Raw genomic sequence first — 14,599 nt, 5'->3', positions numbered from 1 at the left:
AACTGTGGCCAATTTAGAATATGGTAGAGTGGATGCTTGCTTAATGCTACTAAAAATCAGCCAAGATGTATCTAATTATGGACCAAAGTGTTCTGTTGTATGGTTTTATTTGTGAAACTCTTGATTTATCAGTGGTTCATGTTCCTATGTAATGAACTCTAAGTACAGTAATTATGTATGGTAACATGATTCAAATCTTACTTTTAATTAGCGAATAAGTTGGGAAGATGAACTCTTCATCAAGATGGAACCATGAGACTTGTTTTCCAGGTTGGTCCCCAATAAGGCTAGGTCAGTGTTACAGTCCTGTCTTTCAAAGAATATTGCTGTTTTCCCCATCTTGGATTTGTTATGACAGGCATCATTAAAATACACATCTTGCTTAAAAATTAATTTCTGTGAGTTAGAACTGGAATCAAGACTATGTTTTTTGTCAGTATGTGTTTTGTTTCCATCATGTATGTGTGCAATGAATTTAACCTGTGATTGTATTTGATTTGAGAATACCACCCAAGCTTACTCAGTTTATCAGATGAATACCAGCTGGTGCAACTGACAGCCAAAACTAGAAAAATAACCTCATTTAAAGATGGAAATCCTTATTCATGAGACCATATCAAAGCTTTTTTCTTCCAGCAGGACTGGTTGAGCAGCGTGTTCTGATCACTGGTGTAGGGTATGGTTTGCAAAGACAGATGGCCATTGTGTTTAATGTCTGTGTATTAATGTTCTGTTGATAAAAGTATGAGTGAGTTGTTAATTTCTCTGGGAAAATATAATTAAACTGTTGCGATCAGGGTATATGTGACCTATGGTACATTTGGTTTAGAGGCTTCAGATTCAATTAGCTTTGCAAAATTGCTGTGAATTTTTACCTGCTCAAATGCAACATCTGCTTGTGCAGAATGTGGGGGAAAAGGTTGTTTTGTTTGCTCTGGGATGAATAGAAAACTGGTCTTATTTAATATGGTTAACTGGAAGTTTGTTCAGTGCTGATGTGAAATATTTTCAGATGTAAAATGGGTGATGTTCCTCACAAGGTATCTCACTAGGCTTCTCAAACTCGTTACTATGACATCCAGCATCCTAATGTCATTTCATACTGAACCTCTTCCCTGCTGTAGTCCTTGGCTGTGGAAGGCAGGGGTTCTGGTTTGCTGCTTAAAGCCTTAAGGCTTCTTTCTGGCATGGATTTTAGCTTGGCAGGAAACACTGCAGCTGAGATGTGTTCCTGGACCTGAGAGCATTTGTTCTTTTGTAGATGCTTGTCTTCTGCGGTAGAACAAGGGGAGGGGGTGTGATTGTCAGCTGAACCTGGGGACAGAATTGTGATTTTTTTTAAATTATTTTTTTTCCCCAAGAACTGTTGTTCTTCCCTGTTCCAGTGATCCATAGGTTAACCAGGGGCCCTTCTTCAGGGTAACATTCCTTTTATTTGATGCCTTTTTTTGTGTACTGGTGCACCAGGGTGTACAGATTCAGAAACGGAGTTTAGTTTATGATTATGTGACTGATGTGTTAGACAACAGATACAAAAATGCTCTTAAGTAATCATTTGAATCTATGGGAAGGGTGCTAGAGGCGTGGTGAGTGTGCGTCTTTGCTGTTTTATGCTTTGGTTGTTTTTAAACATGTTCTTTTGCCGAAGAATTCCATACAGTTGTCACCCACACAGGTATAACCAAGAAATTACTTGGGACTGCAAGCCTGCGTATTGACTGCTTTGTGTCTGAATTACTTATCTACCTAATCTACTGAGCAGGCTAGACCTGAGTTGTTGTATTTCTTAACTTTTTGTTTACTTGGCTTTATGGCATTCTTACTGATTTTTACTTTTGAATAGCATTTCTTTGTTTTCTTATTTGGGAAATTACATCACGTCCTTTCATTCAGTGCTCTTTGAGCAGCTTGGGCCACGAGGTGTTCATTCAGAAATTGGCTGAGGCAGTGGAAAAGGCCCCAAATGCAGAGTTATCAAAAACTGTTTAAAGGGGACCGTTTCTGTATTGGATGAAGTTAAATAAAGTGATGGATATGCCACAGCAGTAAACTCAGTACAGGGAATGCGTGTTGAACTGATGTTGCTCTGAGCTGATAATTGTTCAAAAGAATAAAATGAACAGTTGGATGTGATGGCAGTGAATGCGATGGGTGAATGAAGCGTGTTTTGATGTGGTTTTGAGTCACAGAATGGCCTTGTGAGATTTTTGATGTCTCTTGTTTCTGTTTGTCCTGTTCCCTACATGAACTACCTGATTCGTTGACGAAAAACATTCTTTAGATGGCTTTATTTTTTTTGGCATCGTGGAATTTAGGAATATTCCTATTCCTAGGTCATGTTTCGTATTTGCAAGCTTGGAAGTCCTTACCTGGCTATTCATGGTTGTCTTTTATGGGCATAATTCTGACAGGAATTGGCTGCTTCATTGATGGCCGAAGGTAGAGAGAACACGACGCCTGAGCTACATTTTGCCATTGAAGCAGTGCTGGGCAGTTGTTCTGCAGCTGTCTGGTGCCCCGCCTCGTGCTTGTGGGAGCAACCACAGAGAGGAAACAACAGGCAGTTATTTGTATTGGTTTTGGAGATGAGTAGGAGTACAGAAGCAGGACCGTTACCTTCTCCTGCCAAGACCAAGAGAACTGCCTTGGAAAAACTGTGCTGCTATTATAATAATAAAAGGCATGATTTAAAAAAATATATATTGCAGCCACGGCACAAGATGGAGGTTTAACCCCCCAAACTTGTAAATATCTGGAGAAATCCTGACTGTATGTTGCTTCTGATAGAAGCATACTGTAGTTGATTTGTTTTTAATCAAGAGGGAATAATTCTAAAATTGATTCCCCCCCCAAACTGTTTGTGCATTAGTCTCTAAATGCATTTGTTGTGATACAATATGTCAGAATTTTAACTTTCATACAGTTAAATAGTGGGATTTACAAATATAATTAGAGGGTTAAAGGCATTTAAAGAATAAAAGCACTTTAATGACATTCAGTTTTTATTGACAACCCACTAATATCTGCTGCATTCATATAGAGATTTCTAATGTAATAATATGAGCAGATGAAAGCTCTGCTATTTAAAACTTCAATGCAGAGCATATTCATCTGATTGCTCTCTGAATGCAGATGGAAAGTTGAGGAAATCGCTGGTATCAGCGCTCATCTCCAGCCTGCCCTGCGTAAGCCACGTTCTGCTCTGTGTATTACAGGGTGCCGCGTGAAGGGAGATGCATTAAGAAGATAGATGGCAGCAAACTGAAACATTTATAAGCAGTTATCTTTAGTTATTCCAAAACTCCCTGCGTGTTTTCAATTCTCCAAAAGAGAAAAAGTTACTCCATCACCTGCTGCAGCTATTGGCAAGAACCTGGGTTTTGTCCAGTTAGAAAAACTGTGGAGAAGGCCAAATAAATGCTTTAAGATTCTTTCATCTTGTGTTTCTCTAGGACGTAAGGAATATAGTTGTTGTTAAATAATGCCTAATAAAAATCTTCCTTGATCTAAGCATGTTTGAGTTTGGCCTCCATATGGGCTCAGTTAAAATCAGTCCCATGGCTGTGGGCTCTTGCTATCTGTGGTTAGACACGCAGGAGTTTTTAGCTGGGACTCTCACAGTGTAGTTCCTGCACAATACAAATGCTCGAGAGGTCGGATGGTTCTGAGTGTGAGCAGCTGTTTCAGAACCCAGCAAGGGAGTTTGCAGAAGGCTGTCATCATGCCGGAGCGGTGAGCGGCAGCCTGTGGTGCCGGGGCAGGAGCCAGAGGAGCTTGCAGCAGAGGCTAGGTAGCCAGACAGTCACTGAACAGACTTGTCCTCCTCACTGTGTCTGGAAAGGCTGGAAGTGCTGTGGGATGGAACTGTGTTTGCGTGTTTTCCTTGCTTGACTGATTGAAACAGCCCTGCTCCTGCTGAGCGCTGCATGCTGGTTACTGGCTTTTTAGTTATTCTTCCACAGAAGAGAAAAATGGAAAGCAGGGAGGTAATTGTCAACCCTGAGAAATAATATAGGATTGCTTCATGAATTTATGGAATGTATTACAGTATTACATACAAAACCATTCATCTAAGACCATCTGAGAAGTTCCTGTTAAAGTTCTGGAGAGCAGTGTGAGTTACAAGTTAAGCTGGCAGGTCCTGTTCAGTGTCCTCTTGTGGTAGGATGAAAAAACTCCACTGAAGTGGTTGACTGTTAGTAAACTTGCAAACTTGAGGTGGTCTTGGTTTACCTTTAGTTCTTTGTTGTGTTTTGTTTGTTACAAATGAGATGTGTCTGTGTTGCCTTCTGCTTGCTATTTCTCACATGAGATCTCTAAAAAGATGGATTGGTGAAGCCTCTTAACACCGTATCGTTGGTGCAAATAAACACGTGAGGTACCAAAGAGGCGCTCTGCTTTCTGTTGGTGGTAGCACGATACATTTCTCCTGGCTCTGTGATGAGCTCATTGTCCATGCGTGATGACAGAGCAAAGGGGCTAGGTACTGAGCTCTTGAGTCCCTTCCTGGGAGTCACATTTATGCAAGGATTGAGGTTTAAAAAAAACAGCCAAACACTAGGAGGAGGCTGCAGGATTTTAGCAGGAGAGCTTGCTAGGCTGAAAGGCTGTATGTGGAAGTAAAATATTACTTTTTAAGTAGTGCTTTGTATGGTGTGTCTCAAAGGGAAGTGGTGTCTGCTTTTCTTCTCCTCCTGTTTGACAGCTGGTGAGAGAGAAGAGTCAAGTGATTGAAATTAGAACTGATTAACAGAGACCTAAAAGTGTAAACATTAGCTTTTAAATTGTGATGATAGTAAGGGCTGGCTGATAGCTCGTGCAGTAGTACTTTGGCAAAGTTGTGGGTTTACTCCTGGGATGAGATGGTTAGTTTTGTGTGCACAGCTTGGGATAGTTGGGTGTTGAGAAAAGGCTTCTAAATTCTATTGGGGTTTTTTGTCTTTTTTTTTCAGGTCTTTCAGTGAATGGAGGAAGACACTTTTCTCTAGAGATTTAACTTGTCTAAAGAAACAAGGTAGGAGAATTGTTTTGTTCCAGTCTCAGGTTTTTTTTGCAGTAGTTATTTAACTGTTGCAATAGAATTGGAGTTTTCCTCTGCTGTTTCTTTATCCGCGATCAGCTAGAATTGGAACATGGAGTGTGGGTGCTGTCTTCTATACCATTCTGCCAATTTACCAGTCTTACCTGCTGGAGGTGATCAACAGGAGATCTTGTGGAATAAAAACAGGGTTTGACATTACTTATTGAGTTCATTCTAACTGCTAATTAAAATATTTATACTTTTTTGTAAGCAAAATGTATTATAGTGACATAGCATTCTATGTAAAAATAATTTGGTGTTTTAATTTTTCGAGTTGTTTTTTCTGAAATCCCAAACCATCCATGTTCTGATAAAATCTCCAGTGCTTCCAGTGGATTGAATATCAATTCCATATTGAATGTTCCTGAGACTTGAGAAGGTTTGCGGAACAGACTTTGAGCAGCTCCTTAATTTCGGTCTATATTTTACTGTGTATTTTTGATCATTTAAACATTAAGGAAATAATTCAACTTTCCTTTAATCTCTCAAAGCAGTCAAGTGCTGTGACATTTCCTGCCACTTTACACATTGCTAGTTTTATTTCGTTTCCTGTCATACCACTGGATCTTCAAAATTAACCTCAGATTGATAGAAGCCTCAAACAGAACATGCGATAGGGAGCTGATGTGTTTGAGTGACAGATTTCTGGCTGCACTGTGTCACAGCTAGAAGCTGAAATGCAAGTGGTTCCTGGTGGAGAAATGCGCTGTGCTTCAGTCTTCTGGTGGTTTGGGGCAGAATCAGAATTGTTGGTGCTGGCAGAGCAAGGCTTGTTTATTCCAGCTGCAGAAAGTGCTCTATCATTTCTTCCCAGAAAGGCGGTTTAACTGGATCTGACCGCTCAGAGCAGTGCCACGTCTTGTTTCCAACTTAAATACCTGGTTCCAATGGGTGTGTTGATGGAGGCAGCCACCTCTAATATTTAAAACCAAAGCAGTAGTTTTAACTGTTACGGGCAACCCAGAGGACACTAAAAGCACTGCAGGTGAGTTGATGAAAGTGAGGTGATCGTATCCCTTGCTTTTCTTCCGTTATAGTCTTTCTCAGAGGCAGTGTAATTGACATTGTACATGGAGAATGGAAGCGTCCCTCCTGAATTCAATCTGTATCATTAATCTAGAATTAGAAACCAGGTTATGCAAAATGATACAGCCTTGCTCAAAATTGAATTTTCTTAATTTCAAGGTCACCACATTTTCATGTTAGAGAGAACTGGTTCTGACTTTTGACTTTGCTCTAGTCGGCGATAGTCTTAATTTTAAGAAAACAAAGCAATAGCCTTAGTCATCCAGGAGGATTTGATGAGATATTGCGGACTTGTTCAAGCTTAGCATTTGGGGTAAAGTTGCAGCTTGCAGCGCTCGGGCTGTCTCTACTCCCTTGCCTTTGTTTTTCTTTCTCATTGTGTTTGTGGTACTGCTTTCTTAGGTTCCAGAAACTGGTTTTGTTTGTGTACTTCATTGAAATCTATCTTTGTTAGAAGAAAAAACACGTGGCAGAGTATGGAAACCAGAAGATTCTTGAGCTTTTTTTTTTTTTTTAAATAAAAGACTACTTTTATGAAGTGCCCTGGATACTCTAAAACAGGGTTTGTAGAGACTGCACTGTTTTGCTTGCCTGCTGATACTGTCTGGAGAGGTTTGCTCACAGAGAGTCTTCATTAGAGGTAGTGCAGTTAGAGATGACAAGCTAAATGAGAAAGTGTAGTGGCTCTTGGCTGCCTGATTTGATTGCAGAAGCATCCCCTGGCGACGGGAGTGTGAGGGATCCCCATCAGCATACTGTGTCTTTAGCTCCTGCTGACACAGCTGCTTGCCAGGCTGGAGAAGAGAATTAGCCTGGACTGTACTGAGGAGTTTGCTGGGGGTATGAAAATATGCCTGTTCAGCTCCTCCTAATGCTATAAGAACACTTGCTATTTAATCCTTCTTATTCCATGAACTACTATGACTGATAGAATTTTTAATTTAGAGGGCTTATTCTTAAACATTATTTCTAGCTTAGTATCAGCTGAACAGAGGAAGAGCTGTGACCACATTTGCCCAAAGCCACAAGTTAATGTGGTCATGCACACACAACTAAAACAGGAGTTGATTTTGTAACCAGCTGATTCTGCTAATCCATCTTGTGTAAACCTTAACTAATCAGGATATAAATTTAATGAGTACTTAAGTACGCAGAATACTACAGCAGTGTCTGTAGGGTGTGATGAGAAACAATGCTGTGAGGTGAAGGCTGAGGGGTGACCTCATTGCTCTCTACAACTACCTGAAAGGAGGTTGTAGAGAGGAGGGTGCTGGCCTATTCTTCCAAGTGACAGGGGACAGGACAAGGGGCAATGGCCTCAAGCTCTGCCAGGGGAGGTTTAGGCTAGACGTTAGGAAAAAATTCTTTACAGAAAGGGTCATTGGGCACTGGACCAGGCTGCCCAGGGAGGTGGTTGAGTCACCTTCCCTGGAGGTGTTTAAGGCACGGGTGGATGAGGTGCTGAGGGATATGCTTTAGTGTTTGATGGGAACGGTTGGACTCGATGATCCGGTGGGTCTCTTCCAACCTGGTTATTCTGTGATTCTGTGTGTTACCAAAAGCCATTTCTTTCTATATCCCAGGTCCTAAACATCCAGCAGTCCTTTGAGGCTTCTAGGTGAGCTCTGAGAATATAGACTTAGTCCTTGAGGCATCTCATGGATGACAACTCAGGGTCTCAATGCACAACAGCAATTCTTTCTCTAGTCTGTGGTTCTTCAGAGCAATTTCAAGGAGGCCCCAAATGTGCCCTATACAAGACATCTCAGTCCCAGGAGCAGCACGGCAGTTCCTGGCGTGGTTTGCCATGGGAAGGCTAGAGGTAAGCATGTTTAGCAAACAGCCCTCCTCACCTTTGGCACTGCTCAGGCTCAGCCCAGGTGGCTTCTTCAGCATAATTAGGTTTAATTAGGTTATACCTCAGCACTGATGGCACAGCTCCACTTGATTCTCTTCAGCGCAGGCTGATGTGGGAATAGACCTTCAGACCTTCTCCTTAATTTATAGGAACTTTGGAGTTTTGGACTGTCCACTGCTACCATGAAAGTTTGGTTCTGAGGAATATACGATTACAAAGATTGATTGTCCTTCCAGGTTGAGATGGAACTCAAACTGAATACCTGAAAAGCTGCTTTTTAAAAACAAAGAAAGAAACTCTTTTCTTCAGTGGGAGTTCAGCAGGCTCTTTCCCCTCTACCCTCCTCTCACCAAATACTGCAAGATTGTTATTTATTTACCCTCTTTTTACCTAAATCTGAAATAGCATGCTGAGTGCTTTGCAGTCCCCTTCTGCCTTTCCACCTGTGTCGGCTCCCTAGAACACTTGCAGCCACAGGGAACAGATGAAACCAGGATGTTGTTGTTGGCAGGGGGCAGTCCCAGTCCAATGTGCTCGTCATCGGCAGCCGAGGAGATTCTGGTTTACTTGAGTGTGAATAGAGAATCAGGTTGCAAAGGGTATCGTTGCTTCATTTGCTGGAGTTGCACACTGAGGATGACTCCACGGAAATGCTCTCAATATCTCACTCAGCCCTGTGGCGCTCCAGTTGCTGCGCTGGGATAATTGGGGCAGGCGAATTGGCTTTGGGTGGAGGAGCCCTGTGTGGGCTCGTTGTCTGCCTACAGAAGGAGTCAATTCTTCATCACTTGGCGTCCCCTCTGCTCCGGACTTCACTGTTGCAACTTGGCTTCCAGAAGTGCCTCAGTCTGGCCCAAGTAACACAGCTGGGTATACTTGCAGGCATGGTATGTTAGTGTGAGTCATTATTAACACTGGTTCTCCTTATTTGTACATATCACTATCGCAGAGAAGCTGCCTCTTCCTGTTTTCCATGTCTTGGAAAAATGGTGCTGGGGATAGTTCTATTTTTCTGTTTGTAAACTTGTAGAAAAAAAAAATACCTTCACTCACTATGACACTTGCCTTAATGCAAGATCCATCTGAGCCGGCTTTTTCTAAAACAAAATAAAAATAAAGTAAAATAAATGGATCTGTTGTATTACCAGCACAGTGCTCAGTGTTGTAGAGGAATCACAGAATGATAGAATGGTTTGCGTTGGAAGGGACCTTAAAGCCCATTCAGTTCCAGCCCTGCCATGGGCAGGAACACCTCCCACTGGATCAGGGGCTCCAAGCCCCATCCAACCTGGCCTCGAACACCTCCAGGGATGGGGCAGCCACCCCTGCTCTGGGCAACCTGTTCCTGTGCCTCCCCACCCTCATCGTGAAGAGTTTCTTTCTAATGTTTAATCTAAATCTTCCTTTTTCCAATTTAAAGTCATTCCCCCTTGTTCTGTCCCTAGACTCCTTGATCCAGAGCTCCTCCCCAGCTTTCCTGGAGCCCCTTTCAGTGCTGGGGGTTGCTCTAAGGTCTCCCCTCAGCCTTCTCTTCTCTGGGCTGAACAACCCCAACTCTCTCAGCCTGTCCTCCGTAGTAGTGGTGCTCCAGCCCTCTGATCACATTCAGACACGCAGCAGTTCTCCAAACAGCAGCAGGAGGTGTTTACTGCCACCTTGTTGTCTTGCTCAAAGCCTCAGTAAATACGTTTGGATTAGTGAGATGTTGGAGGGATTATATTATTGTATTCCAAAATAAATAACACTTTGAGTTTCATTGCCTTCTCTTTACGTTTAATGTCTCCTTCCTGTTTTCTCCTTCTGATGTTGCAGAGGGTGTTGTGTATGGAGTTCATTGGTAACAGATTGTAGGATATGTAAACCCGGAAGTTTTTTTTGTGCTACAAGCTGGAACATAACAGCCATGTCAAGAAAATAAACAAACAATTCCAATTTAAGACAATTGTGCTTGTGCCCAGATGGCTTTTTTTGTAGTCCTGTAAGAGTAGGATGCTTTGAAGAGGGGCTGGAGCTTTGTTCAGAAGCTCAAGTGCTTGCTCGTTGTGCTTTGACGTCGTTATACCAAGGCCTCAGAAAAATGCCAGGAGATACTCCAGTGATTTGGAGATGCAGAGGAAATAATTGTTACTGTATTTTTGGTTTAATATTTATACATGCACATGTGTGTAGACAGATGGACCCCAAAATCTATCTGTGGAATCCAATAAGTGAATGGGAACTTCTGAGGTGAGACCTCTTCTGGAGCCCTTTGTTCAGTTCTAGAGTCCTCAGCACAGGAAGGACGTGGATCTGTTAGAGCAAGTCCAGAGGAGGCAACGGAAATGATTTGAGGGCATAGCACCTCTGCTGTGAGGACAGGCTGAGAGAGTTGAGGTTGTTCAGCCTGAAGAGAAGGCTCTGGGGAGACCTTGGAGCAGCTTCTGGTACTGAAAAGGTGCTCCAGGAAAGCTGGGGAGGGACTCCTGATCAGGGATGGCTGCGATAGGATGAGGTGGAACAGTTTTCAGCTGCAAGAGGGAAGATTGAGATGAGATCTTAGGGAGAAATGTTTTCCTGTGAGGACGAGGAGGCCCTGGCCCAGATTGCCCAGAGCAGTAGTGGCTGCCTCATCCCTGGAGGGGTTCAAGGCCAGGTTCGATGGGGCTTGGAGCAACTGGATCCAGTCCAACTCAAACCATTCTGTAGTTTCCATGAAGGCCAGGAAGGGCTGAAGTGAATGTCATCACTGTGTGTTTACTAGTATCTGCGCTCAGAGTTGCTGCCTTGCAATGCTGATGTCTCTCAGTGAGTAAGTCACATCTATCAAAGGCCTTTTATGACGTTAATTATGCATAGAGAGCTCTTTGAACTGGGTGTTATTGCATTAGTGTACATGGAAATGCTAGATGATACTCAAGGTGGCATTTACTGAGCATCCTCGAAAAAGAACCTAATATTGTTGCAGGAAAGAAAATCATGGTCTGTTTCTGAGATGAATGTGTTACCTTGTAACTATGGAGTGTTGTGTGTGCAGTGGAAGGGAAGTTGTGGTTTGTTGGATGTCCTGATCAAAGGCTCTCTGCTGTTCTTTTGGTCTGGTTAGGAGCTGCTGTTGTTGCTGTCTGGGTGGTTTACCTACTTTTATAAGAGGCTGTTCCACCAGAAGGAGCTGTCAGTGTGTCTGGTGAACCCCGAAGCTCAGTCTTTTATCTGCAGCAGCAAAGACAACTTTTTTTTTTCCCTGAGACATATAGAGCGAGGAGAATATGTGGATAATGTTTGTGTATGATTTTTTTGCGTCAGTTAACTCTGGGTTTGAGTGGCTTTCCTCCTTATGACAATTTATTCAGCTCACAGAGAGATTTGACAGTCGACTGGCCTGGGAGCTAGACAACAGCTTTTGTAGTCTGCGAGATTCCCTGTTTCTGAGCAACAATTCCTCCAATTGGTTTGTATTTAGTAGTAACAGAAATGGAGGCAGAACTTGAATGCTCAGTCTCCCCCCAGTTCCAGGTGATAATTTGGTCAAATTGTTTGACAAAGCAGATAGGGTCCTTCTGGAAACAGCCTAGATGAACAGAAGCAAACAGACCCATAAGCTGCATTTGGATGTTGATTTCTGTTGTTTAGGAAATGTATTGGTAAAATGTTTTTTTCATCACTCTGAGTCTTTATTTTACATCTAGCACTTTCTTACCATTTCTATGCAACATTTCCCTGCTGCCCAGATCAGAGTGTGATTGGTGACATCTATTGTTTTGCTTTACAGTGTTTGGGATACACAAAGTGGAACAGGATCACCATGTTTCGAAACAGTCTCAAGATGCTTCTTACAGGAGGGAAGTCAAACCGCAAAAACAGGTCCAGTGGTAAGTAAACATCCTCCTGCTTGGGGCCTGTTGGCAGCTCTGGAAGTTGTTCCTTTTATGTGTGCTTTGGTCCTACTGGTTTTTTTTTTTTTAATGAATAAATGTACTCAGTTGATGATCTTGTAGACTCCAAACATCAGCACAGATTATTTCAATATTGTGTTGCGATTTAATAATTAGAACGTGTGTTTATTTATTTAAAAACATATGCAAACCATAGTGGAAACACAAGATGTAGGGAAAAACAATTAATAGTCGTACATGATCCCCTAGCTAATGAACCTCATTGTTCATCCTTAGATTATGGAAATTGAGTAAATAAATTCTATTTGTCCAAAATGACTGTGCTAAGTTGTGGCAGAGAAGTTCTCACTCTAGACAAACCTTGTGAGAGTAGTAGCAATTTTTTATATCTGTTTTTTAAATCTGAGGGAGAGAGGAATGGGAAGAGATGGAATGAGGGAGAAATTGCCCAAACGGAGTCACCATCTCTATTAGTCTGCTCTTTCCACCATGCCAGGAAAAGGGGTTTACAGTGAACACCGATTCATTTGACTTAGGTTGTTTGAGCCACGAGGGTGGTTAGGAGAGATTGTGATTGTGAAGCAAAACATTAAAAAATATTGATACACTTTAGAAAAACATTTTTATTTCACTTTTGTATTTATTTTCATAAAAGGGAGTGCTGGCAGTGTAAGGGCTTTTAATTAGATCTTCCATTTTTCTTTTTGAAGCCATCTGGCAGCACAGTTGAATATTTTGGGATACAGTGTTTATTTGTGCTTGTGCATCTGTGCAAATAGTGTGTGTGTGTATTCCATGGGAAACACAAGTGATGCTGCAGAGATGCAGTGGTGATAAACACAGTGGAGAGAGCACACTGTTTTCCCTTTGTTGAAACAAGTTCATGTGTATTTCTCACAGCTCCAGAATTCTCCTGCGCACACGCATATTCAGTATCTTAGTACCCCCAGTGTTACTCAGGAAGGGGAACTGTGTTTCACAGCAGTATGGCTTTGCTGTCCCCTGTAGTTGCCTTGTTCTTGTCCTGAGATGTTGGTTTCTGGTGAGAGTCCCAGTTTGTGGTGGTTGACCCTGAAGTATTTGTTAGAAAAAGTTTACACACTGCATCCTGGTGTTGATGCCCCTGTGTTAGTTGTTGTAATTAGTGCGTATCTTGGATAGTAGGAAAAATGCCAGTTTTGCAAAGATGCCCTCAGTAATTCCAGCCCAAGGCTGTGGTTGTCATTCGCTGCTTTTATGAAGGAGATTTTTTTTTTTTTTTTTTTTTCCTCGTGAACTCCTTCATCTTTTGTTCCAGGAGTGGTTAATCGGTGGGAGGTACCTGCACACAAAGACCCGCAGGTTTTGGGGAGACCCACGAGCAGATGGCTCTGTCCTCTGTGATTCTGTATCTCTGAAGTTCCGCATTTGCTATTCAAAGCCCAGAAAAGTACAAGTCCTCTGATGATGCTCATAACCTGTGAACAACTGTGCATAGAGAAATGATCTTAAAGAGTGGTTTCTGTACAAAGCTGTATCTGTCCAATGGTCTGTTATCAGTCCCCTGTATTCCTTCTGGCTTATCTCCCAAGCCATATTAAGATCTTGTATATGCAGAGCTTTGCTTTCTCATTTTGTGAATGAAAAAAAGAGAGTTCTGAAATAACAAGATAGGATGTGACTGTAGTGACCAGAAGAGAGAAAGAGGGGCGTCTTCTGGAGAAACAATATGATAGCATTTAATAGATGAGGTTTTCTTTAATACCCAATGACTAGGCTGTGTGTTTAATATAATTTATTGCAGTTGTGCCTTTGAAATAAGTTTCTTTATTGAGAAATTCTGTTTGGCAGCCTTAGGGGAAGAGAGGGAATAAAAAGAGGAGATGATAAGGTTTGTTATATTAACAGTATCTGAATGGAAAACACCCCTCCACTGGAAAAGAATTTTTCAGATAGTGTTAGTCTATCAAACTGTAACAGGACACCAGATGAACTCATTAATGCCTAGATTTTTTTTTAATAAATACATTTAGTTCAGTATTTCTTTGCAACGCAGGAAGGAAAACCAACAAGAAATCTTCCATGCAATTGTCTGTGTAGCATCCAGTGTTAGAAGCCTGAAATTTGCTTTATTTATTTGCTTCGCAATTCTGATGAAGGACAAATGTGATCGTTTAAAAGTTGACAGAAAAGGAGAGTATTTATCTGATAATATCTAAAAGGAATTTGTCACCCTGTTGCTGTCAGGGGGAGCAGTGGTGTGCTCCTCCAAACAACCTGACTTGATACTCATTGTCTTGCTGCTTTGTTTTGCTTGCCCTGAACCTTCCTGCTCTCTTTCTCTCCACCCTCCCTCCCTTCCTGCTCTTGTGGGATTGGGAAGGAAAAGGTCTTGCGGAAGCTCCTTACCCCCTTGACTAAAGGAACCCTTTTGGCTGCCAGGTCTGCGTGTCTCAGTCTCCAGAACGCTTCTACATCGTGAGTGCAGACCATCGGGTCACCTGTGTGACCACTGCCTGCACGGTTAGGATTTTGTGGGGATGGTTTTTTGGAAGCACATGTGGAACACGGAGGGGTCTGCTTCAAAAGATTAGGTATTTATTGATATATCTCATCAACATGATTGAGATTGGTAAATAGAAGTTGGTAATGCAGGGCCCTGATGGTTTTGGTGCTGCTATTTGCCTGGTGGCCTCAGAAGGGACATCTGGGGCAGTGGAACCCGGAGGGCAGAGCCAGAGCATGAGCTGCCTTGATGACTCCACAAGAACCCATTTTCACAGG

At 42.2% G+C, this 14,599-nt stretch overlaps 1 protein-coding gene across 10 annotated transcripts in view; it reads left to right on the top strand.

Moving 5' to 3' along the window:
- Positions 1-14,599, top strand: part of TANC2 (tetratricopeptide repeat, ankyrin repeat and coiled-coil containing 2) — a 171,813-nt gene that overhangs the window by 18,561 nt on the left and 138,653 nt on the right. For all 10 annotated transcript variants that reach the window (XM_069876945.1, XM_069876943.1, XM_069876942.1 and 7 more), the window contains exons 2-3: positions 4,953-5,014; positions 11,713-11,812. In XM_069876945.1, the coding sequence (XP_069733046.1) occupies positions 11,746-11,812 (67 nt within the window). In that variant the 5' untranslated portion in view covers positions 4,953-5,014; positions 11,713-11,745. The remainder of the gene's footprint in view (positions 1-4,952; positions 5,015-11,712; positions 11,813-14,599) is intronic.

This window comes from Phaenicophaeus curvirostris, chromosome 26 (genome assembly GCF_032191515.1).
Source record: "Phaenicophaeus curvirostris isolate KB17595 chromosome 26, BPBGC_Pcur_1.0, whole genome shotgun sequence".
NCBI lineage: Eukaryota > Metazoa > Chordata > Aves > Cuculiformes > Cuculidae > Phaenicophaeus > Phaenicophaeus curvirostris.
The sequence above is the reverse complement of the archived record's forward strand: the minus strand, read 5'-3'. Positions and strand labels throughout refer to the sequence as shown.